Here is a 19,709-nt window from a genome sequence, read left to right on the forward strand (position 1 = left end):
ACATGCATTTTTTTTTATCTTAAGGATTATTTGTGAGCCAGAATCACAGCACACATTTGAAGAACATACTACTGCTGAGAAGTACACATGCATCTGCAGAGAGCAGTATGTAAATCAGGAAAGACTAAGAGCATCCAGTTCATACAAGGCTTCCCAATATGTTCCAGAAAAACTTCAAAGCTACAGGAAGAAGCCAAAGCACACAGGACATGCAACAAGTAGAGAGGAGATAGCTGTGACTACGATGTAAGAACAGTGAGACAAGTCTACAGTGTGGGAGAAGCGACAGAAGCAAGAGCTACTGCACAGAGCACCAAGGGCAGAACAGGCCCAGCTGAGCCTTCGTGCCTTGCTCAGGAAAAGCCTCCACCTCAAACAGCATCCCCCTAGTCACACCTACCTTGGGTTAAGCAAAAGTCAACACAGGCATACAGAGCTGGACTCCAGCGAGCTTCTGGGCAGTGGTTCCAGGAGCTCACTCAGGGCCTGCCTGGAGTTCCAGTGTCGCAACTATCGCCCCTGTACCTCCTCTGTTATCCCTCCTACACATATTTTCTTGATCCCTTTTACTTGCTTCTCTCCTTGCTATATCCATTCAGAAAATAACAGAGTAAAAATGACACTGGTACCACATTTTTCCTTTTTCAGTTAAATCCACTTTGTTGAAAGCTCTCTGACACATCACAAGCTCTCTTCAGCAGGCTTAACCAACTAAACTGCAGTTGTGCAACAACAGATGCCCCTGGTACTGCCAGACTGCAGCAGCTTGCTCGGAAACACTCACCTGTGGGCTCCTATGAACATATCTCCAACTTCAATCTAAAGACTCAACTTGCATAACCAAGTCAGCATTTATTTACACGGTTTCAAAACTCATGTTTATTCCTTGGTTTAAAAGATTTTGGTTCAACAATATTATAAACAGACTTCACAAAAAGTGCAGTATTTATAAACATAGTCCTCAGTCGCAGTGGTAATAAGAATTTTTACTTTCATCTTAAAGTTCATTAATGCAACAGAAGGATGGTTTTGTTCTCCCTCCCTCATTGGCACTTCATTGTAAATTGGAGAAATTTTAAAAAGTCAGAAAGTTCATCTAAACATGATGTTACAAGCACCTTGCCATAGCATAATGTTCTTATAAGGCAAATTTTTGTTTCATAAAGTCTGATTGTGCAAATTGGAGACCTATAAAAGGTGACAGAAATGCCAGTTTTCTCCAGTAAGAAGTAGGCTTTCATTTTTGCTTCAATGTCTTTACCCCTCCACACTCCCTACCCCTTTAAAAAAAAAAAAAAGTACAGCCAATAATACAGCACAATATATCCATTACAGGCTGAAAGGAAATTACAGTAGAAAAAGGCTGAAAACACAGTGCACAATAGACAAAATAAGACCGTCCTTTAAAAAAAGAGAAAAAAAAGGATAAACAGGAAAAAAAAGAAAAAACTGAACATGAACCAGCAATAGAATTTTTCTAGTGGATAAAGATTTTTTGACTTCATAAATAAGTGGAAATTACTAAAAATCTTTTGCTACATAATATATAAAAAAGGCATAAAGTAATGTTTTCCAGTTGTCACCTAAGCACTAGATGCAACTTTGTAGGAGTAAGTATTTGGAGGCAGCTTTGAGCTCTGATTGGTGCAGGCATTCCAGCAGGGTAATGCTGCCAACAGCAGAAGAAATCCTCCCAGCAAAACACAAAAGCCACTGAAATAGAATGCAGTGTCATACTCCTGCGTCCAGTCATAAAACCAACCTGAGGGTGAAAATAAAAGAGAAGAGCATCAGTGAAGAGTTAAACGGAACACGGCACTATAAGTCAAAGGAAAATCACAGGGGTAAAACAAAAGGTCAAATCTAATGCGCACTATGACCACTTACATGTGAAAAGTGCTTTTAAGCAAAGACAAAAACAGAACAAAATCTGGAGGAACAGGCTTTAATTTTTAAGATTTTGGTATAATCCTTTCACTGTTATTAGGACCAAGCAGAACTACCCACATGCAAATGGGATTCTGATAATCTCATATTAATTTCAAAATATCTGAATATTTGACCTTACCTACAATTGGTGGTCCGAGGCTATTTCCAAGTCCAGCAAAGAACATCAATATCCCATAAGCATGAGTCAGTTTCTCGATTCCCACAGTCTTTGTTGTTACATATGGAAAAATTGACCAGTTTCCAGTCAAAAAACCCAGAATCCCAGAAAGCATTGCTAATGTAAAGTAACTTCTGGCAAATGGAATTGCAAACAAGGCTGCTCCCATCATTAGTAAGGTAAGTACATACAGATATAATGTGTTAATCCATTTAAAATCTGCCAGTATTCCTAAAACAAGTTTGCCAATAGCAGTCATAATGCCTATAATGGAAACAAGGGGCACGTGATAGTCTTCTTCATTGATGCTTGCACTTCTTGCTATATCTTCCATGAGCAGAGAAGGAGGAAATCCACCAATATCAAAGAGCAAGATGGCAAAAAAGAGAGCTGAAAATACTCTGTTCTTAAAAAGAACCACAGTTTCCTCCCAGTAGTTCAAATAGAGGTGCCATTTTCTTTTGGCTAGTTGCTTGCAGAAGTTTGTCTGTTCCACAACTTTCTTTTTATAAGTGTCTTTCTCATTTACATTTATTGAGCTTAATACATTCTTATTTAAAATGTTATCTTGTTTGTAGTCAGGCACATTGTTTGTGCATTTCTCATCAATGTAGCCCTTTTCAAGGATGCTTATATTTTCTTCAACAGTCTTTTCTTTTTCATGGTAAACAAAGTATTGATCTGGAACTTTGTCTATACATGTTTTTTCTGGTGAAGGGGGATCAGATGACTCCAATGGTCTCATTAGGCTGCCACATGCTAATATATTCAAAGACAGTGCACCAACTATTAGCAGGCAACCATCCAGTCCATACAGCTCAATAAGCTCTCTTTGCAATGCTGCATATATAAAGAGTCCAACACTTGAGCCTATAAAACAAAAATAATATAGCTGAGAACTTCATTCAGCATAAAAACTTACCATTCCTGTGACAGTGTATTTTGTAGCTGTTGAAATGCAGAAGTCATTTGTGCTCCTCTTTTCTCAGTCTACTAAACTGCTAAGTTGTCTTCCCTGTCTAAGTCAGTTTCTTGACTGAATATGCACAAAATAAAAAGTCTTTCAAAACACTGAAGAATTTATGATGGTTAACACCAGCAGACACTTTTAGAAACAAGTAGAATCCGTACAGTATCTGATGAAAAACATAATATCCTTCTGCCATGCACATACATACACATATCCCTTTAGATACTGCGTTCAGGTAACATTTTGAATCAGTTCTGTTAGAATGTCATACAAGATCATTTTCCCCTTTCTCCTCTCTGCTGCCCCCTGCCTCCTCTAAAGCAGGAAGAGACCAGTGGTTCACCAAGAGCCTTTCCAGAAACAGCAGATGACTGGTGATCTCAGAGAGTGGCTCAGAGTCTACAACTGAATTTACTCCAAAGGCACTTCTGAAGCCCTACAGGTCCAAACATGCATTTGAGAAATTTGACTACTAAGAAAATACTGAAGGGTAAGCAATTTCAACGAGCACGAGCATTTTATGCAATCCTATCAATGTAAAGAATACAGTCTTGGCTAAAGTGAGCATAGATCCATTGTATAATCAGTGGATATCCACATGCAAATTCAGAGCACTGATTTTTCAAGACAATTTAAAGACAAACTTTTAAATGATTTTCTGAAGACTATCTCTTGGTTTTTTAAAAGTAATTCATACACTTCAGTGTATGAAGTAACTAAGGCTCAATAAGATCAAGTCCTACAGCCAACTGCCTGCAAACCCAATAAAAGCCACTAAAAATGCTTCCAAGGGACAATGCAGTAGTGGTTCCCCTTTAGTACAATGGTGTAGATCAACTGTTAATAACTTGCAACACTAACGGTACTGACCAGGCCCCTCTTAACTAATACCTGCTTGAGAAAAAAGATCAAAGGAGAGACAATACAACACAGAACGGCAGGTGTGGAACAGTACTCCTCTTTAGCTACTCCTACTTGGTTCTTTAAGTTAATTCCTCTTCATATAAAGTACAACAACACACAACCTAAAGACTGCGAAAGGATGAGAAAGGTTGCTCAGCAACCTTAAAAGAATTTCCCTTGTATTATCAGAGGTTCATTCTTCTAAGATCCCTTTCACGTGCATGGATAAAAGTTGGGATGGGCTTTTGGAAGATTTCAGACCTGAGTCTTCCTTTTATACTGAAAAGGAAAAAAAAAACTAAGCTCAAACTTCGACTATTTCCTAAAAGCTAGAGATAATGTGAGATTATGTTAGCAGCATTTATATTTTGTATCTCCAGTCTCTCTTTTATCCATAATCTTGTGTAAGTACAGAGAGAGAGAAGAGAGCTGTGTGGAAAGTTCGGGCAAACAGCCCAAGCTACTCATAATCTGCTTTCATTTTAGTGAATCTCCTTTTCACATCTATATGGATAATCCACACCATACAACTGTAGATGTAGTTACTAATTTATCCGAAGCCTGTCGTTACATGTTCATTCCTACTGACACTTTGACTTGAGAAGTACTTCGGGAAATAACTGAGAAAAATACAATGCTGTTTTTCTATTGCCAAGATGACGTTAGCTGTATTAGCACTGAAAAGTTAGAGTGAATGACAATTAGAAATCATACCTGTTGAAATCAGACCGAGTGCAAGGCCTCTGCGTTTGTCAAAATACTGGCAAGTGATGGTAACCGTTGCAGTATACAAAAGGCCACATCCAAGCCCTTCAAAGAAAGAGTTGGTAATAAAGCTGACAATGTACTCGGGGAAATGAACACCCCTGTTTACTCCCCAGATGATGCAGTGGTGTACACTAGACACAGAGATACCTTTACATCTGACTCAGTACTCTTCACACTGACAGTAGCATTTGGCTGCCTGCACTGTCCCAACCTTCTCTCCCGACAGCCGGTCTCCCATTCCCAAATCTACACGAAGCTGGCTCAGTTTGAGGAGTTCACCAGCTCACACTCTGTGCTATGTGAAAGCAGCTAAATGGCTGGACCAGACCAACAGTACAGCTTCGTCTGCATGCCACTGTGCCCAAGCCAGGACACCCTGCTGGGTCCTGCTGGCCATTAAGGTGTCTAGATTCTTGACACAGTTAATTGGCAATTTGATAACCACCCACAGTAGGCCCTCCGCAGCAAAAAGGCAGCCCCCCCCGTCAGGAGAACAGCACTTTCATGCCTTTAGCAGAGCACTTTAGGTTCAATCCAGTTATGTGGAGAACAACACCGTACCTTAATGATCTCTAATTTACCAAGTTAGAATGAGTACACGACAAAATTCCTGACGAGATTTTATTCTTTTAAGATTATTGCTTCCTGCCCACAGAAGACCTGCTTGCAAATCTGAGTCTTTCCCTCTCTAGTAATCACGTTAACAGAGGACAAACTGCTTTTAAATCCTGAAGAACATATGTATTGCCTTTGTCTGTCACTACATGGTAACAGGCTGCCTGTACGACCCACCCCAAAGTAAGGCACTCCGTGGTAACTGAAGTCCCAGACTATGGCTGCCCCTATGAATTAGCTTCCTCTTTCAGATTACTAAACCAAGACTTAATAAGGACTAAGTCTCCATAGGAAAGGGAGCTGTTTCTTACCAACAACAATCCCATATGAAAGATAGAGAAAGTATATGTTAGGTGCAAAACTGCTCATCATGAGGCCACCAGCCACCATAAAGCCACTGAAGATTGCTACTGGCCTTGCTCCAAAAGATGATACACATATGCTGCACACAGGACCTAGGTGAAAAGCAGGAAAAACAGTTCTTGTAAATAGCAGTAACAGGAAGAAACAGAAAAACCTCGGTCAATGGAAATACTCCTTGTGATAATAAATATATAATTATACTAAAAACCTTTGAGTACACAAAGGATTCTTTAAAAGAGTAGGTTATAAAAACATAAAAGATCAAGCTTGCAAGAATTCTGCTCAAGGAGAAGCTGGCATCACAAACACAAAATTATAGAAGGGCAGGGAGGAAGGGAGAGAGCAAAACATAATTTAAAAATAGGATGATACATACATTCTAGACTATAACACTGTAACTACAAACCTGAGGACTTGTACAAAGGTTCTAAAAAAGAGTCTTCATCTGTACATACCAAAAAATTTAGACCCTCAGCAAGGCTTTAGCCAAGCAGACATTTTTTTTATATAGAAACAAAAAACTGCATTTCAGAAAAGAGTATCAGTAGTCATCTTGATATAAGGTAAAAGGTATAAAACTGAAATGGAAAACATCTGATCATAATCACAGTAACAATGCCATCTGGTGCTTAGACAGAGGAAACATCTGCTGACATAGCAGATAAAGGCCAACAGTACCCCTCCCTGATTTTCTAGGGAATACCTGCCAGTCAGTATTTTACTAAATAACTGTTTATTACCTATCTTGGCTATTATTGTAAAATTATGGAAAATAAAAGTCATTTATTGAGAATGTCCAGAGCAATGTTCATGAAGTTTGGAAGAAATTTCTTTCTCTTCGCCCTCCACTATCTCCTGGTTGGTTGGTTTTTCAAAACAAGAGCAAATTACAGGCAACAGCCACACTCTGCCTCCACTGAATCAGTTCTTCCCTTGCAGAAGTTGTAGAACAAGCACTTAATTTTCTGTTGTGTGGCCTTTTAGCATGCAAGCTCAGTGCCCTGCATAAATAAGTAGCCAGCATGGGGCTTGGCTCACAAAAAACAAATTCTCTTCTGCAATTCCCCAGTTCCAAACATTCATAGACATATCCTAGACCCACAATCCTAAATTTGGCAGCTGTGAAATTAGAAGTTTGATATACATACAGATGATATTATTCAAAGAACAAAACAAAAAAATTCCCTCACCATCTTTGCATCGTGTTCACACTGATACAAAAGCATTTCACAGTCAATCAATACAATGTGCAAAAGCAGTAATTTCAGAGTCTGCTGTTTTTCAGGTTGGTTCTCCCTGACTCACACAGAACTATGATTCCCGGCAGATGGGAGCTGAGCCGAGACATGATATAAGGTGAACAACAACACTTGGAGCTCATGACAGTGCTTGCCTAGGTTTACAGACAGGAGCTAGCAGCTGGGAATGCAGACAAGGTGTTTGCATGGTTACCAGCCATGGGACAAGCAGTTCTGGCAGGCAGGAGCACAGATTCGTTAGCAGGTGAAACAGCCCTCAGATGGCAGGCAGGTCAGAACTTCCACCCTGTGTGAGAGCTGTTTGTTTAGGGAACTTCAAGAGAACATAGTTTGAACTGGGGCTTAACTAGGCAAAGAGTCAGAGTTAAAGAAGAAAGGAGAAAATCTTCTGGGGAAGTTGAGTTTATGTGCATTCTGAAAACAATAAAAAAGGAAGATATAAGCACTTGCTGCTTCTCAAGAACCAGCACGCTGTGGGAATGAAAGCTGGCCAGAATAACTTGGGCAGAGCAACTTGCCAAGAACAAAAGCTGAGAGTGTTAGATTGATGCTGATTCCTAGAATTACTTACAAGAACTGGCAAATTAAGATTGGCATGTTTCTTAAAACTGCAGGGTTTAAAATAAATAAAGGATTGAATCTGTATTACATTAAAAAAAAAAACTTCTACACTGAAAGAATGTTAGGTAGTGATAACACAATTCAATTAAGCAGAGGAATTTGCACTCTTTCTATTCTTTATTTCTCACCCACAGCCCTGCTGAAACAAACAGTATTTCCCTTATGCATGCTCTCTATATTGTGACATATTCTTCTTTCTCTGCCCAGGCTGCAGTGCTGATGTGGATTGCTCTAGTTGCTACCAAATATTCAAAGTAAAATGGGACCTTCTGGAACCCAGCCAGAGGAAGGGGGGGAGACAGAGCTGAGGAACACATCTGCATACTCTGACAAGAGCATTCTTCTCTGAAACATCATCAGAAGCAGCTCTGACAGGGTCTAAGGAGATGTTCTTCCATCTTCTCCCCATTACAAAAAATAATCCTAAAGGAGAATAGAAAGTACAAAGAGATCTTTCTGTTCTGACACGGAAAACAACCTGCACAAAACTAAATAACCTATTCCAGTAAGCTCAGTATTAATGTTGTCTCACACAGAAGGGATTTGGCATCTCAGCAATGGCAATGTTTATAAGAAGGAGCACCAGAATAACCATTAAAACAGTTATAGATCTCCAGGATGAGAAGAAAAACAGATCCATCTTCCCCTACGCACCAGGCCCTACTTTCTCACTCCCCTTATCATACTGCTAGAAAATAAGTCACAAAAGAAAACCCCCATGAGAGCAAGCATCTGTCTTTCATTTTCTGCCCCCCACATTCCTTCCCTCTGTTTCCCAAAGAGCTTGCACTATTTTCAATAGGCAAAGTACCTTTGGTTATTACCATGGTATTTGCACAGGAGTTTACTGTACACAAACGTGTCATTCTCTACAAGTAATTCAAGCACAATGGGTTCAAAGCAGTTAAATCTGGTCAAATATCCAACTTTCCCAGAGTAGGACTGAGACTTGCTCTGTGAACTCCTGCCCCATGGATTTTGTTCAAAGTGGATGCTTGTATTCTCAAGAATGTAAGACTCAATGTACAATCGCACAGCAAACAGCTCTACAAGCAGTGTAAAGGTTTATTCAATTATTTAGTCACATTTTTCAGAAAGATCCTTCTACTGATAATACACTTCCCACCACAACTTGAACAACAGAAAATAGAATCCCAGTGGCAATCCTATATAGGAAGCACAGATAGTGTTTTGTAAGCCAGCATTTTCTTCGGTTTGCTAAGCAACTCTGGGGGTTAGTACTGGCATTAGAATAAGATTTGAAGACATGGCTCACAATATGCCTCTTTTACAAATAAAACCTCACAGCTTTTTTTCCTCCACGTCAAGTCTATAGGGAAGAAACCAGCCCAGCTTACCAGAATGGCAGCTAACTCCACGAAGAAAATTGAGTTGCGCTGAAAGACTTTAAAGGCAGCACTGGACTGCCAGTGCTCTTCTGCACATAACCTGTCAATGATCGGCTGCCTGATAGTTGTTCTATATGCAGGAGAGTCGCCCAGATGCTCCCTAGAAAAAAATTGGAAGGAGTAGCAGAAAAGACAGGCTCTCTCTTGATGTAAAAAGATCAAAGGGAGAGAACTCCAGACAAGAATCTAGTGTACCCTGATATTTTCATTAGGATTTTCTAAATAAATCAAAGATTTTATCCTCAGTGAGATCTGACACTGAGACCTGATGTGACAGTGATTCCTTCATGAGATGTGAAAACAAGCTATTTGCTGCTAACACAAGAACTTTACAACTGCCATGATCTTCCGACCTCTGTAGACATACTCCTTCCAAACAGATGCTTCCGTCTGCAGTTTCACTGCAGAGTTGTTTTCTTTTACAGCATCAAGAGCTAACACTCTCTTCCTCAATGTTCTCAAACAGAGCAAAAAAAAAAAATACTGCAAACAAATATGCTCTTCCTCCACTCTCTCATATCTACAGTCCTCCCTCCCTCACATCATGGCTACTAAACAAATACCGGACAACAGAGTTCTTTTTCTTATCACCTGTGTTAATCTGACCCACCCTACCTGTTGGTATCTGTACTAGCTCATTGAAGCAGTAGAGCAGAAGTAATGCTCATAGACTGCAAGTAAAATCCACTGGACATAGCACAAGAATTTTTTTTGCACATTAAAAGCATTGCTAAAATGTTGAAAACAAACACAACATCCTCCAAGTGTTTGTATAAGAATATAGATCAGAAAAAGCAATCCCTCTCCAACTCGTCAAGTAAGATCACTCCTTTTTGATAAAATTACTAACCAAACTGGGCTTCTCTTTGGAGGAGTCTGGGAACCCTCTCCACTCCTTCCATGCTCTGAACAGCTTCCACAGCCTTGGGTGGGAGCTATCTACGTGCAAGGTTTTTGTCCAAAAGTCTGTAGATGGTCTTTTACAAAGTTGTACAAATATTGCTTGACAACACAAAAAGCTCAGGGTTTTTTTAGACATTTAACACGAAATACCTCAGGCCAGCAGAAACACTCCATTAATTTATCAAGACATGCTTGTCAAGAAAATCTTCCCTTTGTTCTTCATCCATTAATGCAGGGGAGTGGGAATAGGAGACGTACTGCTGGCTTACTATAAACAGCTGTGGTGCCAACTACAGGTGCCAAGGTCTTTGTTTTGCTTTTAACAAGTATAACATGGATCTAATTTAATTTCAGGCTCCAAATGGATGTAAAATTAAGAACACTTGGTGCAGGAGAAACAACCTTCAAGAACATTATATTTGCTTGGTTAAACAGGCCTTCTTCTGTTTTACCAGGCCTGTTTTACCAAGCAAAACATAAGCGCTTTTAATTTCTTCCTACACAACAAGCCCTACGTCATCCCTGCAGCCATCTCCCACATCTATGATAGCCTATCAGTGTTATGATACCTCATGTTGTAGACAATGTCTCACCAGTGCCCTGTACAATGACACTGATGTATTCTCTTTTTTACACGCACTTCTTTCAATACATGGTAAGGTCACATCACAGAAAGTTCTAACTTGAGTCATCCTGCAAGGAAGCAATCAGACAGCTCCTTGTTCCATTCCATTTTCCAGCTGATGAGCTCTTCACCTTGGGGCTGGACACTGGCCTTAGCCACACAGCCTGTACTGCAAGAGGACAGAAACTGAACACCAGGGTACCAGGGAATTTGTCTCAATAAACAAGGTGCTGTACTAGGTTTCTATGTCTCGGTCTAAGTTTAGCTCTCACACAAGCAGAGTAAACACTGTAGAAAGGATACCACCAAAACAAATGTACCAGCACTCACCAGCATCTACTACTTTGAAAAATGTTTAAGATTACATTCACAGACAAGACAGATTTTTTTTTTTTTCACTGCCAGCTGTCGTTCATATAAGGACATATTCCTGTTTTCAGTTAAATTACAGTATCAATCTAGCAAACTCACTAGACATACCTCCCACTGTTACAGACGTTATCTAATGTGTTTTTCAGTGCTGTTAATGAGAAAAAAGAGCAGAAGACTCTGGTATCAATGCAAAAAGAGACTACATCAAGGTACAGGCTTAAAAGAAAAAATAATTACATGGCAATCTCCAAACACAAACCACACTTATTCTGGATGCTTCAAATATACCATTTAAAGTTAAATGTGTTAATCAGCTGAAAGTTAAAACTAAATAACCTCTACCATAAGATTACATATTTTCAAGGAAGCAATTAACTAATGAGAAAAGTTACAAGAGATGAAGAATGCACTAAACAAAAACTTTCTGATAATTTAGAAAAAAAATCAATTAGCCTGCTTATCTACGTAACACAGACTACAACACACAATGGTCCTGTACATCTGGCCTATAATACTAAAACCCACAACAGCAGAATTGAGAACGGAAACAAGTTCACTTTTTCTATATTTGTGAAAAGGTTCTAACACTGCAGTGTGTTATACCAGTGCTTTTGCACTAAAAACACATGTTCTTTACACCAGTGATAGGGTCTTTTCTACTATGAACACTGCAGGAAAAGCAGTTTCTGTCAGATACTGCATGTTCCACAAACAAGAATGAAATCCTTGTACCAGTCTAGAAGGCTAACCTACTGAAGCCCTTGGAATTTTAACACGATAAGAGATCAAGACATTTCTACAAATAAGAAGGATTAAATAACCATATCTTTTTATGGGCTTTTTGTAGCAATTCCTGCTTTTAAAATGAGCTGTTCTTCAATAAAAACACATTTAGAGAATTACAGTCTTTAAGGTCACTTAACACCACATGAAAGCATCCTGATGAGCTTTACAGTCACTGACATCAGTGCATCCTTCTTACACTGCAACAGATCTCCCACAGAGAGCAACAGAAGATATGATGGGTGAACGGATTCAAGAGCATCAATTTCATTATTTTAGTCCTTGCTAAACCTCCTTCATAAATCCCTTATTTGCAACAAACAGCTTTTATCGTCAGAGCCAGAAGTTACTCCCTCAAGACAAAAGATTTCATAAAAAAGAACAATAGGATTTTTCCCTTATTTCCCACTATGAACATCAAACCAACTAGACAACATCATCATTACAGTGTTTATGTTAGTCCCACAAAGAAACTTCAAAATATTTCGATTTAAAGGGTACTGGGGGGGGTTTTCCAGAAGCACAGTAGAATACCAGCACATCACAGAATTGTCAACTGTCAAAAGCATTCTAGTTTTCAGTAGAGGCTAGGATACTTACAGTGTCCCTCCAATAAATTTACGTCAAGTAGTGTTACCATTAAGGTTAGTTCCCAGCTTGACAAGACACCAGGATCTTCCATGTAAGGTAGAGCAAGGAACATACCTTTTGTTTTCAGTCAACTCTGATAACTTCAACACAATTAAAACATTTCTCTGTACTTTTCTTTGAACGAAAATTACGAATTACTATTAAGCTTTCAAATCCCAAACTGAAAGAATAAAATCATACTGACAGACTGTCAAAATTTCAAGCAATTCAAGCGCTCCGTACCAAGGCAATTTATAACAGCACCTTTTCCCTGCATCACTCAGTCACAAAAGTTTCTATTTGCCTAAAAGCACAATACTGACAGATGATCACAGAGGCAAGGCAGAGGGAACTAAGAAATCTGGAAACTAGCATGGTGTTGCCATATGAAGAAAGAGGCTGAGGGTCTCATTAGAGGAGTGAGCCAGAGAGTTCTGGTCTTCAGAGAGGATTTTTCTAACTCCTCTTGCAATCCCCTTCTGCCTAATTTTCCTTCAGTAACTATCTTGTTTAGCCTTATTTTCTCTCATTTCATCCTTTCATTCAAGTTTACTCAGGCTTTAATCCTTTCATAATAAGAGTCAATGCCCTTAAAACAGAAAAATAAAAAATATCTAACAGAAGAGCAGACTCTATCATTCACCCCGGGACTAAATATAGTCATGTGGTGATCCATCTGCCTTTACCTATTTCTGTTCTGCCTAGTGATATAAACCCTAACACAAATCTAACAACACTATTTGGCCATTTAAAGTCACATAAAGCAGAGGCTTTTACTCAGTTCTGTATCATGATTTAAATGTCAGCTCTCTTTTAAGGAGAGATTTCCTCAGAATCCTGAGCTAGATTTCAGCCATTAGGTTATGAATGCTTTTGCCCATAGCAATTTTTCTGCTGACAGGCCATTTTTGTCCCGACTCTGCAAAAAGGTAATAGCTCCCTTGACAAACCTTGGAAAAGCAGAAGTTAGTGATGCTACCCAGAAGACTACCCATGGCTCAGCATTAAAACAACAACAACAAAACGGACCCATGGACTTTCACAGAGGTGTTTAATTTTCCCCAAACCCTGCTGTTCCTCTTCAAGATGTCTTACTAAAAAAAACAGCTACCAGTTAAATTATTTTATTCAATGCCACTTTTATCCACAATTTTCCAACCTTCCAGAGCAGCATTTTTTTCACCTCAAGCAAAAAGCAAAAGAGAGCCCCAATCTACCCTACTTTGTGAATTTATTTCTAGAGATGAAAATCAAGTAACTGGACGTTTTATTCTGAAGCCCACAAGACATTTCAGATTAGCAGTTTGCTCTGATTTTAAAGATACTAATGCAAATATTAGGTAAAGCCCCTCTAAAAAAAGAAGTCCCATCAACAAACTTACCATTCAGTTTCTCAGGCATAGTTTGGGATTTCTAGGTTATTCAAATACAGTAATTTTGAATTTTATAAGGTTAATACCTTTTTTGCTCTTTTACCATTCTTTTGGTTTATTTGAAGTGGAACTATGGAGGCAATGTTCTTACCTATCTTGACCTGAAACAAAAATACACTACATCTGTTAGAAAGGAAATGTTTCCATTTAAGATAGACACTGCATCTACACTTACTGGCAAGCAATCCAATTCCATTTGCTAGTGATCCAACCCACGCAGTCTTGCCTTTCCCTTCTCCAAAAGCATCCAGCCATTCTAAATACAAGACTCCCACCGCCAGCGGTGATCCGTAACACAAGAACTGAGTGAAGAAGGAAACAATAACAATCACCCAACCCCAGCCACCATCGGGTGGTTTCCGAAATACCATCTTGTCAGATGAGCATAGATGTTCACGTAGACCCTGTGCAAACAAAAGAAAAAAAAAAACAGACAGAACTGAGCATTAGAAATAAGGCTTCCTAATATAACTGAGTTGTAGAAACGAAACACTGCCAACCAAACATCAGGAAATATAATAAAAAGCAGCATACAGGCAATGAAGATGAGTTGCCATTTGGTATTTCTAACCCATCAGCATCACATATTGTTCCTGTGACACAACGCAAGTCATATATTAGTATGTCACACATCCATCAGCACTGCATTGCAGAAATGGATCATATTTCATTTTCTGAGCATTAACGAGGCTTTGTGAAGACCTCAGGCATCAATATATGGTGCAGTGCAGCAAGACAAACACTTGGCCACCAGCAGTTAAACCCTTGGTAATCCTAAGCAAGTACATAGGCTCCAAGGAGAAGAAAGACTACAAGTACAAAATAACTCCAATAAATAATTTAGGTCTGAAAAAAATTCACAAGCATAAAAATATTAGTTCAAAGCATGGCAAGATCCATCATCTGTGCATCTCGACTTTAAATAACTGACCGTCCTCACCTTCTCAAGACTAGTTTCTGAATGCAGAGTGGTAACTCCAACTTGTAGCAAAGAATTTAGAAGTTTCCTAGCTAAACTGCTTTAGAGTTTGGATGACTCCAATGATATGTGAGTTCCCATGCATGCAACTAACCTGCCTTCCCTCTCTTTAGGGAGCAATCTGCTGAACTGATGATCACAAAACCCATGTTCTGTTCCTGGCTCTCTTACTAACCAGATGGGCAATTCTTAACCATTTTATTTTCTTTACCCTGTAAGACAGAGACAGATAAGATCTTACCCTGTTTCCTTCAGGACATTTCCACAGCACAGCTTATGCATTAAGAGTGCTGCAGTAACGGTTCTGCTCTGCGAGACCCCAGGAGGCAAAACAACAAAATAGGCAGGACTTGTCTCTTTGTGAAGAGGGGCCAGTTCTTGAACATTTTTAAGTGAAAAGGAAAAAAATGACTGTTTTATGAAATTAACGATCTAAATGACTAGACAGTAACAGAAGAACCATTCAAGCTGCTCATACTCTTCATGATCAGTTTTTAAGGATTCATGCAGAAAACTCACAAAAAAACTGCAGTATAAAATTGCAAAGAATAATTACTGCCTAGTGAGACATGAAAAGACACGGTTCTATCTAGTTCATAGCCGCGATACTTAAATGTTACATTAGGGGTAGATACTCACAGATGACAACACACAAATCCTTCAGCCCCCTATAAATGTAGCTTCACGTGGCAACTCTACCTGCAGAGAAAGAGCAGCAAAGCAAGTTTTCAGCCCAAGTATCACTGCAACAGTGGAAACAATTTCTTTACAGAGGAACTTCAGAAGTATTCAAGTTATCCAGTTATCTCAGTGGAGAAATACTGATTCCCCCCAATTAATCAACAGCTGACAGCAGCCTTGAGCACCAAATAACAATAACATGACCTACTAACATAAAATAAGTTTTGACATTCTAGGTCTTTGGGGAAAGATTTATGGTTTTAACCTAATAACAGTCCTTCAAGATACAGTATTCCCAGTTACAAACATCACGAAGTTTTCTTTCAGTTACTAATCTAAGTTCTGATTTACTCCTTCAAATGTCTGGCAGCTATCCCTTGATTACATTGGATGCCAGGGTGACAGCTGTCTGAAATCACAATATACCATAAAGAATCAATGCACTAAAAAGCTGCCTATAGGTATCTTCCAACAGCAACAACCCTCACAATTACATGAAAGAGATCTCCTCTATCTCTAAACAAAATATTTAGACTACATGTATACAGTCATCAAAAAAGTGGGCATATGTACCTCTTCTTCCACTAAGTAAGTATGACTAGGTTTACTTTGTCCCTGAATGGAGTAAAAATGATGGAAATTAGTAGCAGCTTCAAAAGACAGTTCCATTGGAGAAAAAAAAAAGTCACACTGAAGATTTTGGAAACTCAATAAAATAAAGATTTATACAGTTAATAATCCCAACTCTTGTTTAAAGTCTCTAGAAAGCAAATACACGCCAGCTATTATGCTCACACTAAAATTGTCAAAGACACAACTCCAGTTTTGCTATTCTTTGATTTGATGGGGAGGAAGGGAGGGACAGGTGATGAAAAGTTTTCATTAGATTGGCTTTAGGTCTTACCTAGCCTTTTCTAACAGAAAGGTTAAAAGAAATTTGGACCAGTTCCTCATCTGCCTCTAGTCTGCATGGCTTTATCACCTTTAACAGAGCTCTGCCAAGTTACGGCAGCAAAAGAGCTGACCTTCGACATCCCAGAAGCCTCCTATTTTGCACAGCAGTTTTCTTTCACATCTTTTACCTAAAATGATAGATTTTTAGACAGCAAAAATCTCTCTTTTTTAAACAATTCAGGCCATTTACAATCTGCAGCTGTCAAGCACGAAGTGAAAATCACCATCACTTCCCCCACGGAAATCATCCTTGAAGTGAAATCTATCAAATCCCACCGACTGTTTTTATCAGCTACCATGACCTGGCTTTTCTTTCCTGCTCTTGCAGGTCCCTTTAGGGACATTGCTGCATGCCTACTTCCTACAGCAAGGCATACTTTCTTACTTTGCTGAAGGCACGAAGCTCTCCTGTGGAGAGAATGTTAGCAAACAGCCCTGTACAAAGAGCCTGTGCCCTGGAGCTTCTGCTATGGTACATGGTTAAAGGTGTCCCAGTAAACCAAGCTGTTACAGTGACCATGGATAACAAGGTACCTTTTATTGGTACATTATTTAATGCTACCCTGCAAATGGCAAGTTGGAGTACAAAATTATTTAGCACAGCCCTGCTGAAGAGGCCTTGGGAGTACTGGAGGATGGCAAGCTGAACTTGAGCCAGCAGTGTGCCCTCATACCCAGAAAGCCAACTGTATCCTGGGCTGCATCCAAAGAAGCATGGCCAGCAGGGCGAGGGAAGTGATCCTGCCCCTCCACTCCGTGTTGGTGACACCTCAGTTAGAGCACTGTGTCCAGATGTGGAGTCCTCGGTACTGGAGAGACGTGGACCTGTTGGAGCGCGTCCAGAGGAGGGCCACAAAAATGCTCCAAGGGATGGAACACCTCCCGTAGGAGGACAGGATGGGAGAGCTGGGGGTGTTCAGCCTGGAGAAGAGCAAGCTCCAGAGAGACCTGACAGAGATTTTCCAGTATCTAAAGGGGGCCTATAATAAGGAAGGGGACAGACTCTCTGTCTGTTGAGACAGGACAAGTGGAAATGGTTTCAAACTAAAAGAGTGGAGAATTAGACTGGGTATAAGGAAGAAGAGGTTTTTTTTGTTTGTTTGTTTGTTTTTTTACAGTAAGGGTGGTGAGGTGCTGGAACAAGTTGCCCAGAGAGGTGGTGGATATCCTGTCCCCGGAGACATTCAACCTGAGCAACCTGATCTATCTGTAGATGTCCCTGTTCACTGCAGAGGAGTTGGACTAGATGACCTTTAAAGGTCACTTTCAACTCAAACGATTCTATGATACAAACTCAGTAGGATGGCCAAGAGCTGACAGTAGGAACTAAAGTGTTGTTACTTTCAGCACTGCCTGGATGGTCATCTAATCTGTGCATCTGCCTGGGAGGGACCCAGAGTGCCTCTCACTGTTTTCTGTCTCTGGGCAAGAGGAGGACACAGACTGTACATCATCATCAAAAATAAAGAAGCAGACACCCATACAGAAGGTTAATGGACAAGGAATACTTGTTAACACTGGAAGTTAGGTGGGAGCCATTCTGCAAACCTTACTGTTCACAGGAACTGAGGATGTTGACTTGGACTGCAGGAAACTTAGTCACTTCAAAACAACAGAAATGGAGAAATAAAGCAAAAAGAATTAAACAGTAATTGGAAGTGTGGTTAGAAAAAGCTTTTCAATGGGTTGTACTCCCAAAGAATAAGAACCGGAGGAAAAGAGCTGTTTGATGAAGGCCTTTAACAGTAACAAGAAAAGAAAAATAAACCCTAGAGAACAAACTGAACAACAGTTAAAAAGTAGGATAGTGGTGTCACGCTGTAACTACTTTACTTTGTAAAGCTGGTTTTTTCACAACACCAAACTCTTTTTGTAGAAATGTTAAAATTCAGCTTAAACATGACAGATGAGCACCGACACGCAAAAATAAGAGTTGATTTAAACAATATGATTGCAATTGAAACTCCGGCCCTCAGCACAGAAACTCGTATTAATCTGTGGCAAAGGGAATCTTGAGCAAAACAGTAGCAACATGATTGTTTTCAGTTTGTTATTTGTGCAACTGGAATCTCGTTAAGCACGTTGCTTTCTGTGAGCAGCATATGGCTCCAAGGAAGGCTGAGGTCAGCAGAAGCAGTGCGATTAACAGCTCTTCCCGTCTGGCAACACACTGGTACAAACGGAGACAGAAGCAGGCAGAATGGTAACATCCCTCATGTTAAAGTAGATTAGATTTCAGGTAGATTTGTGGGGTTTTTTTTTAGTCACAGATGCTATGGTAAGTACAGGCATTGTGTCAAACGCATAGAAAAAGGCCTATCCGTACTTTGACGATATCAGACTTCAACTGATGTTTGAACTATAGTAGCTCCCCACACTTAAATACTCCTCTTTAAGTACTTCCACCCTGAATACAGAAGTGTCCTTCGCAGTACTCAGCAGTCAGGTATACATATATCTGTCATACTCCACTTTCTCTTTGGCAGCTCACAGGGGAGGCTCCTCAACATAAACATTTCCTTCCATTTCTGCCTGAGCATTACCACGGGGCTTAAAACAAAACACCGGAACAAAACTTCCTGAATACATAATAACATTTTTCCCCTTGCGCTCAGTAAGTTCATGCAAAGAAGCGTCCGTCAGGGCAGCACACAGCCCAGCCAGCTTCGTACAGATCTGCCAGCTCAGCACCACCAGTCCTACCTGTTCTCAGCCCCACCGCCCCAGAGAGGATGGAAACCCCTCTCTGCAGTGCAACTAGCTGTCAGAGAGCAGACTGAGGTAAGCCAGCGCTGCTGCAAGCCACCAGCCAGCCTCACCCAGCAGAAGAGAGCTCCTTGGGAAGATGAGCGCGCCTCGCCGTACGCATCACTACCTGCGAGGGCTGCCGCGGTGCCCGCTCCCTCACCAGCCTGCGTCCCCGGGCCGGCTCTGCGGGATGGACGTGCTTTTATGGCCCCGTCTCGCCTGGCCCCTTCCCACGCCCCCGGGCGAGCCCGCTCGCAGGGCCAAGGGCCAAGTTACACGCGGTGCCTTCCGCCCAGGCCCGCAGAACGGGCGAGAAGCGACAAGAGGGTACCCTCGGCGCGCTCCTCTCAGCGGCACCCAACGTCACGCGAGCAGGGAGATGGGCACACGCCCTCCTGAGACGCCGAGGGCACTCCGCGACCGGCACCTGCCACGGGCACCGCCGGGTGCCCGCAGCGGGGCCGGCGAGTACCGGCACGCCGACGGGCATCTGCGAGGGACACCGCGACGCCGGGGCCGAAGAGCCGTCTCACTCTGAGTGCCGCGAGGAGCCCCGCGGAGTCCCCGCAGAGCCCCGTCCCAGCGG

The 19,709-nt window shown here is 40.8% G+C and overlaps 1 protein-coding gene across 7 annotated transcripts; it reads right to left on the minus strand.

Moving 5' to 3' along the window:
- On the minus strand, positions 833 to 19,611 carry SLC16A9 (solute carrier family 16 member 9). Of its 7 annotated transcripts, XM_021399876.1 has the most exons (8): positions 19,251 to 19,611; positions 15,380 to 15,439; positions 14,835 to 14,952; positions 13,937 to 14,165; positions 5,675 to 5,818; positions 4,695 to 4,790; positions 2,069 to 2,977; positions 833 to 1,762 (listed from the first exon to the last, which is right to left on the minus strand). In XM_021399876.1, the coding sequence occupies exons 4-8, from the start codon at positions 14,130 to 14,132 to the stop codon at positions 1,584 to 1,586; spliced, it is 1,524 nt and encodes a 507-aa protein (XP_021255551.1). In that variant the 5' UTR covers positions 14,133 to 14,165; positions 14,835 to 14,952; positions 15,380 to 15,439; positions 19,251 to 19,611; the 3' UTR covers positions 833 to 1,583. The 7 variants fall into 7 exon arrangements, with proteins under 7 accessions (XP_021255551.1, XP_021255549.1, XP_021255548.1 ...); XM_021399874.1 differs by lacking the exon at positions 14,835 to 14,952 and having other exon boundaries at positions 19,251 to 19,610; XM_021399873.1 differs by lacking the exons at positions 14,835 to 14,952; positions 19,251 to 19,611 and having other exon boundaries at positions 15,380 to 15,537.

The sequence above is a fragment of the Numida meleagris genome, chromosome 5, assembly GCF_002078875.1.
Source record: "Numida meleagris isolate 19003 breed g44 Domestic line chromosome 5, NumMel1.0, whole genome shotgun sequence".
Lineage (NCBI taxonomy): Eukaryota > Metazoa > Chordata > Aves > Galliformes > Numididae > Numida > Numida meleagris.

Bases quoted from the DNA above. Each gene is read 5' to 3' on its own strand.
- SLC16A9 (XM_021399876.1), bottom strand. From the start codon at position 14,132: ATGGTATTTCGGAAACCACCCGATGGTGGCTGGGGTTGGGTGATTGTT. The intron at 5,819-13,936 runs GTAAGTGTAGAT...CTTTTCACCTAG, and splicing joins TGGAATTGGATTGCTTGCCA to GTCCTGTGTGCAGCATATGT. The intron at 2,978-4,694 runs GTATGATTTCTA...TTTGTTTTATAG, and splicing joins ACTCGGTCTGATTTCAACAG to GCTCAAGTGTTGGACTCTTT.